Raw genomic sequence first — 15,431 nt, 5'->3', positions numbered from 1 at the left:
TTTCAGAAGGGTTCCTTCCCTTCTTTCTGATAATGAAACATGCTGGGAGCCTGTCGGGTTTGTGTTTTCAATGTATTAAAACATAACCCAGCCTCTGTAGGGTGACATGACAGTGTCACCTGCCTGACCCAATGCCACTGGGGCAGCAGGCACTCCCAGCATCTCTCCTAGCCTACAGCCGCCTCCTGGAGCCAGATCTCCCTGGCTGAGTATTGCCAAGGGTAGTCCTCCCTTGGACCCAGCAAGGGTACTCAGGTTGTCCCCTGGTCCTCTGGGCCAGCTAGGACAAGGTCCTGCTTGACTTGGGACACAGAGTGGTCCTGTAGTAGCCAAGGTGGGACTCCAGTTTCTAAGTCCAGCTTAAAACCCACTGGGATGTGAAGTGTATGCTCCCAGAGCCCAGTGATGAAGAACAGAGGGGGGGGGGGGTAAAAATGTAGGAAAAATCCATCCCTCTTGCCTGCCTGTGTGACTTTTAGTCCTAGTGCTGCTGTACGTATGGGAGCTGGAGACTCCAATGCAGAATGAAGGGCCTGTGTGCCAGGTGGAAGATAAGAGCTAATCCTTACTTTGAAAAAAGCATCATCTACATAAGCAAGATGGATGCAGCCAAGTCCCATCCCATTTTCTGAGTGCAGATCTAAGCACACAGAGAGCTTAACTGATTTCCCCACTGGCATGACCCGAGCCTCTGTTCCCCCAGGATGGCTTAATAGCCCAATCAGCTGTTGTCCTATGTTAAAGAGATGGATTTAACCCAAAAGAGCTGGCTGGGTCCCGAAAACCGATCAAGCAGCCCACCATTCCTCAATAGCCCAAGGGAAGAACAAGTCATCTGCTGCCAAATATTTATCGACTGGAATATGAGGGCGTTGTTTCTGCTGAGGGGATTGTGCCTAAGCCTTTAGACGTGCCGTGAGTACTGAACGTTGCGTCTCAGTGGGAACAATCACAGGCTTGATCTTGGCCAAGAGCTGGAGAACCCAAGAGCCAGGATTGTCCACCCATGCTTTTCTAGCAGGGAGAAGAGCTCCCCCCCATCCCACGAGCATCCTGCATGCGGCCCCATGTTATCTTGCCCAGCAAATCCTCAGGTTTACAGCAACCCTCCCAGTTACTGCACCATCTCTGCAGAACTCCGTGCACATGACAATTTGATAACTCACTCTTTATTAAATGTCTCTGCTGATGCAAAGAAGATAAAATTTTTCATTACACATCCCCTTGAGTAGTAGGTGCTTGGCCCTGACCCTCAGGGCTGTCTTCATGGGCCTGAGCCTTCTCCAACCAACTCTGCTCAGGGCTTTGCCAAAAGCCCATTCAGACAAGGCCCTGCCCAAGGAGAGGGAGGATGAGACCCCTTGTTTATGGAGATGACGCTCATCTGGTTGGCTCAGCAATTTGCTTGTTTGGGAAACTATTTTTAACTCATCATGAATGACTAAGCACGTTGTTTTGGGCGCTGGTGGCTTTTTCTTTTTCCACTCTTTCTTGGATTTATTTCTTTTTAGGTTCCTTTGGGAGGGAAAAGAAGCGGAGTGCAGACTGAAAGCTTAGAGGACAGGAGACAGAGATCAAGGGAGAGTGGGGAGATAGGATTTACCCCCCCAAGCCTCAGGCCACCTTACTGCTTATGGGGCTTAACAACCCATTGAGGAATTTTATAGGGAACAAGAAAGAGCATTCAGGAGGCTGTGGGCTCTCTCCTTTGGAAAAAAAGCAGGGGCAGGTCCTGCTAATGATTTTCTGGAGAGCTGGAGTAGGATTTGAGATGGAAGACTTTCTCACGGCTCTTACAGCGCTTGATTATGCTACAGCCCACATGTCTCTAACACAATTACAGGAGAATTGCTTTGGGGCAGGAAACATCTTCCTGTTCTGTTTGTCCCATGCTTAGCACAAGGGGATGCAGGCCTTGATGCCACAGTAATACAGGCAATTATTCATACTCACCCCAGCTTTTATTTGAAAGAAAGGTGGTCCTAGACCTTATGGTTGAGGTCATGCACACATGACCTTTAAAGAACCCCAGAAAATTGGAGGAGGATTAAAATAATGCAGAGTATTGAGGTTTTTTATTCCTTGTGTCATTACTTTTTAAGCCAGTTCCCTAATTTTGAAGGGTCACATGAATGGTTTTTGAACTGGTGATGCTGCATATATGCCATTGTGCTCGACAGTAATAAACCTCTCACCGCTCACACTTAGCATTGAGAAAGATGATGAATGACCAACCCAAAGACCAAAAAGTGCTCTGCAAACTGTAGGATTGACCTGGTACCTGGAGAAGAGAAAAAGCAGCCATCCAACGTCCCTGACTTTTCAACCCTATTCACACCAGGGAATGTGCCCACGTCTTTTGATCCCACATTCCCCTCCACCACCCTGCTGCCTCCTTTTGCCACCTCCAGACCCCCTCTTTGATCTTTTTCTCTGCTCACCCTCCATCCCTGCCTGATGTTAAGAAGAGGAGCAGCCCTACCTACACAACTTGCCCCAGACAAATGAACAGCAGGCTCATCAGTAGCTCCCACGGCAGGCAGCAATCTGCATCCAAGGAGTTTCATTGCTCCTCCTGAGCCTCTGGGAAGGATGCTCTGCACAGCTGTGGGTTGCCCACGTTTGTCCAAGCCCTTCAGAAAAGCTGACGACAGCTGACCGCAGCTCTGCCTCTCCTGCAAACATCTTAATCCCGCAGGAACATCACTCTCACCCCAGCGCTGCTTCTGCTTCTTAGCAGCTTCTTGGAGAGAGACCTGGGTCTCGTCACAGGCAGCAGTAGCACTAATAAAACTCTCTTTACTTTGGCAGGACCGAACACCACTCCAGCAGTGATAAATCCCAAACGAGAGGGCAATTTGTCCTTTTTTAACCAGCACAGGCACTTTCAGAAGCATTAAACCAGCCTCGTGGAAAGTGGACACTCCTCTTGCCTGGGAGCGCTGTGGCTGTGCAAGAAGTCCCCTCTCATCACACTGACCCACAGGGATGAACACGGGGTGGGTGCCCCTACACAGGAGCCAAACCTGCCTGTGAACAGTCGAGTGAATTACCATCCTTATTTCTTAGCTCAGCACTTTGTGGCTAGGCTTAAGGCATTTCCAGAGGATTTCCCTTCCCTTGCAGGTACTGCTTGCACAAACTTTTGTTTTACCCAGCCTGTTTCCAGTACTCTGGGATTTCTCTGCTCCCCTTCCCCAGCGCCCCAGCCAAATTGGCTGCTGCCTCAAAGCCACCTGCGCCGGGCCGGGCTCTGCCACTGCGGGGTGACACGGCATATCCTCATGTCCTCACCCTCCCCATGCCACAGCTGCATCCTCCCGAATGACCTGCAAGCTGTCCCTGCGCGGCACCAGCTGCTCTCCAGCATCGCGTCCCTGGGGGGGGGGTGTGCTACTGCAGCACCCCAAAATTGCGTTTCCATGCAGCTCCCAGGGCAGTTGGCAACAGGAGGCAGCAAGCATTTCCCTGATCCTGTGCCAAGCCCGGGCACAGCCAAGTCCTCCCAGGCTTGTCCATCCTTTGTGGCATCGCCACCTCCCTCCCGTAAAGCAGCTACATGCCCTGCATCCTGCTGCTGGGGTGCTCCTGCCCCTGCCCGCACTGGGATTTGCTCAGTGCCGGCAGGATTTATCGCCCTGCATGCAGGATTTATCCCCTTTCCATTCATCCCCCACGACCGGAGCACTTTTTTTCCCCACGGCGCTGCATCGCCGCCACCTCCCCTTGCCACGCAGTCCCAATCGTCCCCACACACCCCTGCCACGCTCACTTTAGGTTTTTGCCCAGGCCCATGGGAGCGAACCCACAACCCAGGCTGCAGCGAGTCCCCGCTGCCAAGGTCTCTCTGGGTGATGCTGGAGAGAGTCGGGCTGAGCATCCCCTCCGGATGGCCGGGGAAGCCTCTCGGCCGGGGCCCAGGAGATGCCCTTCTCCAGCGGGGTGCTACCAGGATGCTCCAAGCAGGAGGTGACGTCCCCGGGGGGGGGGGACACGAGGAGAAGGGCTGGGACACGGAGGAGCATTCCTGTTCGGAGGGGGGGGGGGCTGCAGGTTGACTTTCCGATCCCCTAACTCCCCCCTTGCCCACCCCTAGCCCATGGGTGCTCCCCCCCCCCTTGCCCTCCCCTCCTCCCGCAACTCCAGCGCCGAGGAAGCCGAGCCGGAGGCAGTGCTGAGCCGGATATGCAGCGACTCCCCGCATCCCTCCTTGTGAGTATCCCTCGCTCCTCCTGATGCCTTCGGAGGAGACGGATGGACGGACGGACGGGCAGCCAGAGGTGGACTAGTCTCCTCTATTTGCAAAGCCGGGGTAGGGGGGAACCTCTTCCTACATCCCCTTCGCCATCCCCTGTCTTCATCCCCTCTTGCCCCTCCTCCTCCTCCTCCTCTCCGGCGACGATATTCTCCCCCCCAAACGGGGGGGGGGGGGGGGCGGGGGGGTAACCTGCTGGCAGGTGGAAGGAATTGGGAAATGCAATCCCATCTGGAATCCCGCAGAGACAAGGACTCAGCCAAAAAAAAAAAAAAAACCAACCCAAAAAAATAAAACCCCCAGGAGGGAGGGAGGGAGGACGAGGGGCTGGGCTGCTCTGCCGCACCGGGAGAGCCGCTCCGCCCGCCGCTCCGCAGCCGAGCGACCCGCTCCCATCCCGGCATGGGACAGAAAGCGGAAGGCCCCGACAGACAGACAGACAGACAGACCGACAGGCGGGCAGGGAGAGCTGCGGGAGGGGGGAATGCAGCGCGGCTGGCTGGCAACTCCCCCGAACCCCCCCCCCGGCTCCTCCCAAGTGTTTCATTCTGCTTTTATTTGTTTCCTTCTTTTTTTTTTTTTTTTATTTATTTCCCCTCTCGTGCCTCGGGCGCGGGTCACGCAGGACAGCGGGCAGCGGGGGGGGTGGACGAGGAAGAGGGGGAGGGATGCTGCCCACTGCTGCCCGCTGCTGCCCGCTCCTCTGCCCCCCGCCGCGGGGCCGGACCCGGCGGCAGCTCCGCGCCGAGGCGGCGGCTTCGTGGTCCCCGGGTGTAGCGGTTCTCCCTCCTCCTCCCCCTCCTGCCTGCCCTCCTCCCCTCCCTCTCTCCTCTGCCCACTCCCTCACTCCTCTCCCTGCTCTCTCCTCTCTCTCCCGGTCCCTCTCTCTCTCCTGCCTTCCCCCCACGTCTCTCCTTTTTGGCTCCTTCCCCCCCCTTTTTCTTCTCCAGCCCCCCCCTCCCCGGCCTCTCCATCCCCTCACCCCCATTTTTCACAGGGGGCCTTTTGCTTTGCCAGGGCAGAGCGCGGTGACGCCGCGGCAGCCACCACGGAGAGGACACAGGACCCCCCCCTGGGCCCACCGTGCCCCTTCGAGGGGGTGGCCTGGACCCCGAGACCCCCCCAGGGACCCCCGCAGGGCTGCTTCGCCTGCATCGCCAAGCCCCCGGCTGTCCGGCAAGCTTCGCCCATCCTGTCTCCTTCTTCTGCCGTTTATCTCATGGAGAGCAAGAGCTGCAAAGGGGACAGCCTGCGGCCAGCAGTCCCGTGCAAGCACTCGGTAGAGAAGAAGACGATGACCAACCCCACCACCGTCATCGAAATCTACCCGGACACCACCGAGGTGAACGACTACTATCTCTGGTCCATCTTCAACTTTGTATACCTCAACTTCTGCTGCCTCGGCTTCATCGCCTTGGCCTATTCATTGAAAGTGAGTACTGAGCGTGAGGCACGGGGTAAGGGGTGACCAGAGAGGGGGGGAACATTTGAGGGTAAATCACATCTTTGCCACCCAAATGAGAGGTTGTAGCCTCTGGGCATGGGGAGAGCCGAGGTGTGATTTGGATGTTGCTTCTGGTGGGGAGGAGGCGCTTTCACTTGCTCCGGTACCCTCGGAGCCTCCGCTGTACCGTGGCGGCAGGGTGATGGGCAGGCAACACAGAGCTGGCTTGGCTCATGCTGCGCCCTCAGGCACCCCAGCACTCTGCCCCTTCTTCGGGATCCTATCGGTTAGAGATCGTCAGGGTAGGATCCAGCAGCGTCGGGTGGTTGGGCAGAAGCAGTAAGAAGCAACCGGCCGGGATCAGCCGACACCTGGCAAGTTGCAGTGTGGGAGAGGCTGCCAAGGTGCAGGGCAATCCTGCCTGTTTCCTTCTTGCCCTCTCCCTAACACTAGAGCTGGTGGCCAGCTCCCACCCCCGCTGCCCCAAGCCCTATAAATCCCAAGGCAAGTCCTGGAGACCAGCCAGCGTTGTGGGAACGAGCCCCGAGTAGCCGAGGAGGTGGAAGAGAGTGCAGGGGGGCTTCACACAGTGTCGGGGCTGGGGGGGAAATAGAGCCGTGTTGATGGAGAGGGCGATGGCGTGGAGCACAGCCCGTGATGGGAATGGGACCAGGTTACTCCTGGTAGCTGCAGGGGGGAGTAGCCCGGCAAGGCTGGGAGAGATGGGCCTGGGCTGCCCTCCCCTTCCCTGCCCGCCAGATGCAAAACTAACTGAATGGATGTGCAGAGAGCCCGGGGCGGCTGGGTGGCCCCGGAGAGGAGCTAGCTGATTTGTTTTGGCAGGCAGCATTTAGAGGAAGGCCAGGGCGCAGATGGGCTTCGTCACAGAAACAAATCAATTAACCCCATCCAGCTCCCGTGAGCTGGACTGCGAGTGCCCAGCACTGCAAGGAGGCTGCTCCTGTGCCCGTCAGGGTCTCTGGCAGAAAGGCTCTGGGACAAGTCCGCAGACCTGTGCCCTGAGCTCACCCAGCACTGGCACCGTGGTGTCTGCCTCAGTTTCCCCTTACCCGAGATGGGAGATGAGCACCCATCCACCACCCATGCAGCAGGCTTCGCTGCTGCCTGGGCAAGGCACTTAATAGGTTAAATCGTGCCAAGGCTGAGCATCATCACAAGCGGGACTGCCCCAAGGGCAAAGCCAGGCAGCAGCAAGCTAACACGAGTGGGGGGAGGGAGTCCCTTAACACCCCCCACTCTTTTAGCCAGCGAGGGAAGAAACTGGCTTCCTCCTTATTTTTTATGCCTTTGCTTGTCTGAGTTTGCCTTTAATGATCAGTGTCTTTCCTGTGCAAGAGGCATGGTTACAGCGGGCTAAGAAAGGGTGTCACGTCACCGGGACACAATGGTAGCTACAGTGGGTAGCTGGGTAGATGTGGTCCCTCTGCAGCCAGCAGCAGGCAGGACAGCCTGAGGACCAGGCAGACCCATCCCTAGGGGACAGGATGGAGTAGGGTCTGCCATCTACAAGGTTTTTAAAGGCTGGACCTTCACTATCCTTGACATGAGGTGGAAGGAAGGGCAAAGCCCAGTAGTTACAAGGGCAAATTTGATCCAAATCAGGGAAAGGAAAATAGAAGATGGCTGGCAAAAACCAGCCTGCGCTTTTGGACTGCGGAGGCGGTAGCTGATCGGATGTAATGGTGGTGCCCAAACAGACGTGGAGGGGGTAGAAATAACCCTGCTCTGGTCTTGGAGCTCCCCAGTGGCTGTGACTCTGTGGCAGGGGAAAATAGAAACAAACTGTCCCTCAGAGGCACAGGACAGAGCTAGCAAGTGGCTGAAGGGATGGCGAGTGCCCTTGCAGGCTGCTGCTGGGATGGGTGGTGGGAAGCAATGGGGATGGTAGGGCAGTAGCAGAAGGTCTGTCCTGGGGAAGACCACAGGGACATTAAGACAGACGGGATCCTTCCTCACTCACAGCTACTGCAGAGACCTTCACAACATCCCAGCCAGGCTAGATGTTAGGCTTATTTCTCCAGAAGCCTATTATTTTCATTTCTTTTACAGTCAATAAGGTTTTTCCCAGAAGTTCAGAGAAAGAAGAAGCAAGAAATGCCCTGAGGACAGATGCCCCTTTAAACAGAATTCTCTTGTTCCTCTGCAATTAAATGTAAGGACAATTGAGCAGGAGATACTTAAATCCCAGCCTTTCTAGGACGTCTGTGCTCTGCAGAGGCTGAGTAAGGTGCTGTGGGAGGGAGAGGAGGGGAGCAACATCTTCCCCTCCCTGAGCCCCTTCTGGGACCTCTGATGACAGAGCCCTCAGCCAGTGGAGCACAGGTTTCCTGGCTGAAGGGCCATCAGCACACTGATGGCATTAAACGGTTCCTGGGTTAAAGTTTTTACATTTCCTTTAAATAACTGAAACATCTAGCAACCTCAGAAATCATCGTTTTCATTATCAGAAATAGCATTTTCAATACCCTGCCATAAATGTCATCTGCTTTTGCCAGATTCATACTGTTAATAAAGCAGTAGCTCCTTCGTGCCCCAAGTCCATGAGATGTTTCATTATATATCTTAGCTCATCCTAGTATTTCCACTGGTTTCAGCAGCATAATGCCCACACTGGAAGCCAGATGTATGCCTACGTACACTTGAATATTACCATAAAGCTGTCTCCTTCCCCATGCCCACTTTTATTGGTTTCAGCCACAGCTGGGAAAACTACCTCCATGTCTGCCTAGCCTTTTGCACATGAGCTACAGCCTTCTAGATTTCTTTCTGCAGGGAAATGTTATTTCATGGTGACCACCATTTACCAAAAAATGCCAAAAAAACACCCCAGCCCCAAAGAATTTATGCTCTTATTCAAAGAAAGACATCAAGTCAGGTGAGGCTGGAGACCGTGACATCCAAGCCAAGTACTCTGTGTGACGGACATCCTAGCCAAGGGCTCTGAATACGAGTGTGATGGCACGCCTTATCTTTATTTACACCCGTAGCGGGCCAGATCCTCAGCAGACACAGCTTGCTGGGCTGCAACGGAGTCACACGGGCTCATGTATCCCTCGGGGGGTTATTTCTAGCATCTCAGGCTTCTCAAGGTCAGCCTCCCAGAGCGCAAGCAAGGCACTCACATGTACCTGTAAGTGTGTGCTGGTGCTGGGGAAGAAGAGATAAACAGCAGGATCAGGGAAGCTAGAAACCCTAAAGTAACCTTAACCCCAGACCAGCACAGATGCGAGGATTGCTCCAACAGCAATGCTTTGGATTCAGTTGGGTTTGATCAGGAGCAAATGCCGTGGCCTGATATTCGGCAGCTCCCTCCCTCCCTCTTTCCCAGCTCCAAGCAGTAATGAATGATACATCAGTGCCTGGTGGCAGGAGATCTTGCTTCAGTCGTTAGGAGGTCTGTCTCCGGAGACTGCCAGGGCGAGCCAAGTCCTTCTCAGTACCCATTATGCCGTGAGGCGGTAGATCAGAGGAGCTGAGATGTGAGACAAGCCGCGGCACGGATGCCTTGTTGTGGCTGTATAGAGACGAAAATGGCAAGAAGCCCTGCTGGCTTTTTAAGCTCAAGCAGCAGCCCGTGGGGTTGCTTGCAGAGTTTTCTTGCCCCTCGAGGCCACCAAAATATGCGGTGTGATAGCACCCCAGGAGACCTGAGCTCTCCTGCTCGCTCTCTGCCCAGCCCTTAGCACACAGCTCCGGGCACGGCTGTTTGCCTTCTCCTCTCACCACTTGTTGATCTTCCCTGTTTCAAGTGGAAGCAGACCAGCACAAATTCATTGCTATTTATTAACCCTGAGAACCAGAGAGGCTGCGGCACCCAACCTCTCAGGCAGGCTCTCAGCCTGTTTTTTGGGAGGAGCAACAGTTTCTGGAGGTGGGTGAAACGCAGGGGCGAAAGCCCCATGACACCAGTGCCAATGTGGTGGAGGTACGTGGGCTGGAGAGCTCTTGACCAAATCACAGAGCAAATAAATCCAAGGACCCCATCCAGAGCTCCTTATGTGTAGGGATGCAGAGCTCTGCACAGAAATGGGTTTACAGACAACCAGCTGTGGGCTGCATGCTAAAAGCCGGGCTGCCTTAAATACAGCCTCATTAGGCTCATTATCAATAAACCATTCGTCTCCTCCTGCAAGCTGAGGCAGCACTTCATACTCATGCAGCAAGTTCCCTGCTCCCAGAAATGAGCAGGGAGAGGGGAGGTGGCTGCTGGGGAAGGGACCGGGAAGGAGCAGGGTGGTAGGAGTCAAGGGGAGCGCTTGGAGAGGAAGCTGAAGGCAAAACCCCAAGGGGAGGAAGGGCATGGGACAGTGGTCAGAGGGAGGAGAGAAAGAGCCCTTGGGCACCCACACGCTGGAGATGTTGGAGGACAAGGTGAGATGGAGATGGTGGAGAACAAGGTGAGCAGCAGGGAGGTGACAGGTGGCACGTTAAAGCACAAAAGCGGGCTGTCTTTCATGGAAGGCCAGGCATGGAAGAGGAAAGGAACCATATAAGGTGCCAAGATGGACCAGAGGTGACCTCTGCCTTGTCCAGGGTGGGATCTCCCAAGGGGCCACCACACAGTGCTTTGGAGTGCCTGGGGAAACCCCACAGTCAGCAGATGTAATTATCCTTACACACCAGTCATCTCAGTGCAAAGCAGGGCCAAAAATCCCATCTAATTTTAGGCAAGGTGAGAAGGGTCAAAATGATGATGAGAAAAGAGTCTGTGGCTAAGGAAACACTACACCTGGGTCTGGGTGGTGTTCAGCCTTGTGACCTTAGGGACCTGTCCCTCACTGTGCTTTACCTCTTCGGCTGTGGAAGGAAGCAGCTTCCAGGGCTCCCAGAAGCTCATGCATCAGCTGCCAGCACATTATGGTGGTGGTGGCTACAGGAGCATGAAAATAGGAAAAGCTGAGGCTGGGCTATGAGAAAGACACCGGCATCTCCTTAAGGACAAAGCGGGGAAGGAGCTGAAACACTTATCTGCTCTCCAGGAGAGCTCCTCCTCCAGAGCCTGGCTCAGATGCCGCAGCAGGACATTAAAGGGAGACATCTGGAAGCATCTGGGGGTGCAAGGCCAGGCAGGAGGAGGCGAGGCCGCCCTGGAGAGATGCAGGAGGCCAGGGCTGCGAGTGGTTTGGAAGGAGAAACTCCTTTTCATTGCACTTGCGTGCCACAGAGGCCCTGGCACTTGTCTGGCTCTTAGAGGCTCTGTTGCAATATAAATTATAATGGACAATAAAGGATGATTTGCATGAGGGTGACTGCTGAAGCCATAGAGTGTATGGGGAAATAATAAGGGAGGAGAGAAAGGGGACCAAGGACTCATCGAGGATGAGGGATCCAGGTGACCAAGGCCAGAGCAGCCAGAAGAGAGCTGGGGGAGCGCTAGGGAAGGGAAAGGGCAGGGGACTGCCAGAGACAGGGGATGCAGGCAGAGCTCCGTGTGCCACAGGGGTTGGCAGGAGATGGGGGCGTGGAACTGGCCAGAGGGGCAGGGAGAGGAGGCAGCTGGATGCCCCTTTGGCAGGAGTCAAAGGTGGCTGTCGTACCATGGTTTGGGCCCAAACAGCAGGAAAGAGAAGAGATGGGAAGGACAAAAAAGGAACTGGGAGGAAATGGTGGCACTGGTGAGAGGGCAGTCCTGGGTGCCCCTCACTGGAGATGCTCAGCAGCGGCAGGACTGGAGCAGGGCCAAAGGGAGAGCCATGGGGAAGTCAAGGACAGGCGCTGCTGAAGTGCACCGTGGGAAGAGCTGAAGCACCAGTCATGAGTGTGAGCTGGTGTCAGGTGGGAGAGGCTGCTGGGAGCACTGGAGAGGGCTGGGCACAGAAATAAGGGTGGCAGGGTGCCCCGGGGACAGGAGGAGCAGGAGGAGAGTGGGAGAGAGGTCCTGGGGCCAAGAGGAACTGGCCCCACAAAGGCAAAGCAAGCAGCTCAGCTGTGGGAGGGTTGCAGAGCTTGGTGTGCCGGCCACGCCGGTCTGCTGGAGAAACCGCTGTCTGCCTGGCAAACCCTGATGGCAAACACCAGCTTGCCTGCGGCAGAGAGCAACCTCTCCCAGCCGCGGCTGGGTTACAGTGGAGGAAGGGGCAAAAGGCATTTGCTCTACACAGGGTTTGCCTCGCATGAAAGCTTCAAAGAGCCTACCCGGAGCAGCCAGTGGTATTTCTGGCTCGAATGCAGCGCCCCTGGGGCTCTGGCTGCAAGGACCTGGGACCTTCCAGCTTCTCACCAGTGGGTGAGGAGGTGCCGGCTGCTGCTGCACCCAGGGGTTTTGGGGAGGATGCTAAACTTGCCAAATAATTTCAAAGGTGAGTCATCCCGGACATGCTGCTGACACAAAAAGGCGTGCAGGTTCCCAGGCTGCCAGCTTGCCGCCTTCCCAGATGTCATCTCCGCTGCTGGGAGCACCAGCCAAGCATGCCAGAGAGCCATGTGTGATTTGTGACTGTCCCCCGTCCCTGCTCCCAGAAGGATGCCCTGTAGCTGCCGAGCGCTCAGCAGCAAGGTGATGGGTCGATAGCCCCAGCTCCAGCTGCAGGCTTCCAGGAGCGGGGCACAACAGAGGCTGAGGACATGGCATGGCACGGTTTAATACGAAGAGGAAAACAGCTCTCATTCTTGCCTATGTGCCTGCCAGTGCCGGCTCCCGTGGGCCTCATGCCAGAAGCAGCCTCCCTAGGCACGGTCCAGGATTAATGAAGAGCAGGTGGTGCTTGTGCAGAGAAGTCCTCACTGGTGTGACGGAGGAGAGGACATTGCTTGAGTGTCTGAGATGTGGTTTTGGAGGCCCCGTGAACCAGCGTGGCTCAGTGGAAATGAGGGATCCAGCAACCCTTCCCCATATTGAGCAAGTCGCAGAAGACTTTCAGGACAGCCCCGTGGGTAAGCACTGCAGGAGGGAGAGAGAAAAAGTCACTAAGACGTGGTCTGAATCCATCACAGAGTCTTTTCAGAAAGCTCCTGGTCGATGAAAGCCGTATTAACATTTCTAGGTAGGACTCTGGGGCTGGTTCTCGCAGCCTGCCACCGACATCTAGCGTTGAGCCGGCAGTGCCCTGGCAGGGCTCATGCCGCCGGCAGCGAAGGCAGGCTGCGCAGGACACACGGCCCCGTGGCCTGCAAGCCGCCAGCCCCAAAGCGGGCAGCCAAGCAGGCGCTGCCATGCCGTGCCAGCCCCTGGGTACCCCGCTCGGATACGGGAAAGGGAAGAGGGGTAAATTCTCCTGGTCCTTTCATCCCATATCCTCGTGGTTCCAGATGCCTGGGTCTGCTGAGTGCTGGCTGAAGGGACAGTTTGGGGACTGGGACACACCCTGGGCTCAAACTGCAGAGCTGCTGCTGGCGGTCAATGCCATCACCTGCCTGGCTGTGCCATCTGCTGCCTGATGATGCCATTGCTGCCTGGCAGTGCTATTACTGCCCGCTAGTGGTATTTGCTGCCTGGCGATGCCATCTGTTTTCTGGTAGTGCCACGCACTGCCTGGCTGTGCCATCCACTGCCTCGTAGTGCCATGCCGGCCTGCTAGCGGCATCGCTGCCTGGCTGTGCCATCTGCTGCCTTGCAATGCCATCACTGCCTTGCAGTGCCATGCACTGCCTGGCTGTGCCATCTGCTACGTGGCAGTGCCATCCGCTGCCTGGTCATGCCACTGCTGCCTGCTAGTGGCATCGCTGCTTTGCAGTGCCATCCGCTGCGTAGCTGTGCCATCCACTGCCTGCTGGTACCATTGCTGCCTGGCAGCCTGGAGGAGGTGGGGACATGCCACTGACACGGACATGCACAATCCTTACCCACTGCAGAGCTGTCCCAAAGCAAGCCCATGAAAGTCCCAGCCCGCAGGATAAAGAGAGCAGACCACGCTGTCAGGATTGAAAACTGCCGGTGGCAGAGATGCTACACAAGCCGCATAAGACCTGCAAAAGGAACTCATTAACCCAGGACTGCTTAATATGCTGGAGGCTCGTGCGCAGCCCCGGAGCTGCAGTAGGATGCCGTACCAGGTTTCACCCGTTCAGCCCCTCAACGCAGACAGAGGCATGGGGATGCACACCAAAACCGCAGCCAGCCTTCTTGTTTGTGGGCCGGGTGAGCCAAAGCCCAGTGCTGCAGGGCCAGGGGGCTATGACATGGTGGGAAGGATGCTTTAGTGCCCACAGGCACGGGATGCACAATGGCACCTTAGTTCCCTTGTGCACCCTCTGGCTCAGAATGACACTGCCCCACTCCAGAGGCCACAGGGACCTGGTTTGCCTGGTTGGTAACAGCAACGGATCACTCTTCCAGGTCTTCTCTGCTCCCAGGGGCTTCCAGCCTACAGGTATTACAGGGCTTGGCTTCACAAGCTCAACCCATTGCAGAGCTGGGGTGCAAATCTCACCTCGGGGTGTTTTATGGCACCCCAAGCATTCAAATGCAAAGAGGCACAGCCCAGCCCTCATCCACTGTACACATACCCTACAAGTGCGTTGGGTTTTGTGGGTGTTGCTTGAAACAAGTTATATCTTTTATACATCTCCCAGTCATTTTATTTAATTATTTTTTTGGGTCTCAGGTCCGGGATAAGAAACTCCTCAATGACTTAAATGGAGCAGTTGAAGATGCCAAGACAGCCCGGCTTTTTAACATCACCAGCTCAGCCCTTGCCACCTTCTGTATTATCCTTATCTTCATCTTCCTGCGATACCCCCTCACTGACTACTAGAGTGAGGCCAACAGCAGCAGCCGCCGCCAAAATGCCTCTATGCCAGAAGTGTCTGCAGTCGTTTCTTGTAGCAAGGACGCAAAAAAAAAAAAAACCCTACACCTTGATTGCAAAAAATAAAAAGCCAGTTAAATACATACATAAAAAATTAAATTAGTTTATCAGCCCAGCTGAGCATACCCTTCCTGCCCCCAAAGAGTATGTGAACTGCTGTAGGAAAGGGTCTCACTCTTATATACATGCACAAGGAGAAAAATAGACCAAGAAATATTTATTTTCTGGCCAATAAGCCATGTGACAAGAGCATGCAAAGCCCAGAGCAACACACGCCTAGCGGCAGACAGCTGAGCTCTGGGGAGCAGTGGGGTCCTGCCGAGTGGAAGGCACGTGCAGTGACGGATGGGGACCACAGCAGGGCTGGCTCACAACATATCAGGTGTGTTCAGACCACCCCACCACCCCCCAATGTATGGGGGTTTCTTATTCTTTTCCTCTCTTGAATTTCATCCACTGGTTCAAACAACTCCCAACCCCTGGAGAGCTGAGGGTGTTAGGAAGTTCATGCTAGGGAGCCCCAAAGCCTCCAGAGAAACCCCAAAGCATTAAAGAGCAGGTTTCTCCTCGGGATCTCCTGGCAATGCTGACAGGGAAGGCACCTTCTGGAGAACTCTCCCAAGCCCCCTAAACCGAGTGCTACTGTATTTCTGTAAACGGTCAATAAAAGATACCTCTGATATCGGATGCTGCTGGGTTAATTCCTTCCTTAGGAGGGCTGGGCTCCTGGTCCCTACGGGCTGGCAAGAGAAAAAGCTCATGTCACCAGCAGCTGCTTGGGAGAGATTTAAATCAGGAGTGAGGGATGCTGCTGCAGGTTGGGGCAGCATGCAGCTGTGAAGGAGGGCGCAGATCCAGATTTAAGAGCAGAGACCTCAGTGACGCCTGTGATGGTCGATCAATGGGAAGCAGGCAAAGGCAGCCAAGTGGGCAGGTCCCCCCTCCTCTGCTAGGACCAACGTTG

General features: G+C 55.3%; 1 protein-coding gene across 4 annotated transcripts; it reads left to right on the top strand.

Annotated features, from left to right (window-relative positions):
* The first annotated feature begins 9 nt into the window (after positions 1 to 9).
* On the top strand, positions 10 to 15,154 carry IFITM10 (interferon induced transmembrane protein 10). Of its 4 annotated transcripts, none has more exons than XM_052811770.1 (3): positions 10 to 2,999; positions 5,273 to 5,687; positions 14,264 to 15,154. In XM_052811770.1, the coding sequence occupies exons 1-3, from the start codon at positions 2,989 to 2,991 to the stop codon at positions 14,411 to 14,413; spliced, it is 576 nt and encodes a 191-aa protein (XP_052667730.1). In that variant the 5' UTR covers positions 10 to 2,988; the 3' UTR covers positions 14,414 to 15,154. The 4 variants fall into 4 exon arrangements, with proteins under 4 accessions (XP_052667730.1, XP_052667729.1, XP_052667727.1 ...); XM_052811769.1 differs by lacking the exons at positions 10 to 2,999; positions 14,264 to 15,154 and adding exons at positions 3,021 to 4,212; positions 7,770 to 14,257; XM_052811767.1 differs by lacking the exon at positions 10 to 2,999 and adding an exon at positions 4,002 to 4,212.
* Positions 15,155 to 15,431: the final 277 nt, after the last annotated feature.

Source organism: Harpia harpyja, chromosome 16 (assembly GCF_026419915.1).
Source record: "Harpia harpyja isolate bHarHar1 chromosome 16, bHarHar1 primary haplotype, whole genome shotgun sequence".
Taxonomy (NCBI): Eukaryota; Metazoa; Chordata; class Aves; order Accipitriformes; family Accipitridae; genus Harpia; species Harpia harpyja.
Note: the sequence above shows the minus strand (reverse complement) of the source record. Positions and strands in the feature narration are given on the sequence as shown.

Coding starts and splice junctions, on each gene's coding strand:
- IFITM10 (XM_052811767.1), top strand. CDS start 4,100: ATGGGTGCTCCCCCCCCCCTTGCCCTCCCCTCCTCCCGCAACTCCAGC. Junction 4,213..5,272: donor GACTCCCCGCATCCCTCCTT/GTGAGTATCCCT, acceptor TTGCTTTGCCAG/GGCAGAGCGCGGTGACGCCG. Junction 5,688..14,263: donor CCTTGGCCTATTCATTGAAA/GTGAGTACTGAG, acceptor TTTGGGTCTCAG/GTCCGGGATAAGAAACTCCT.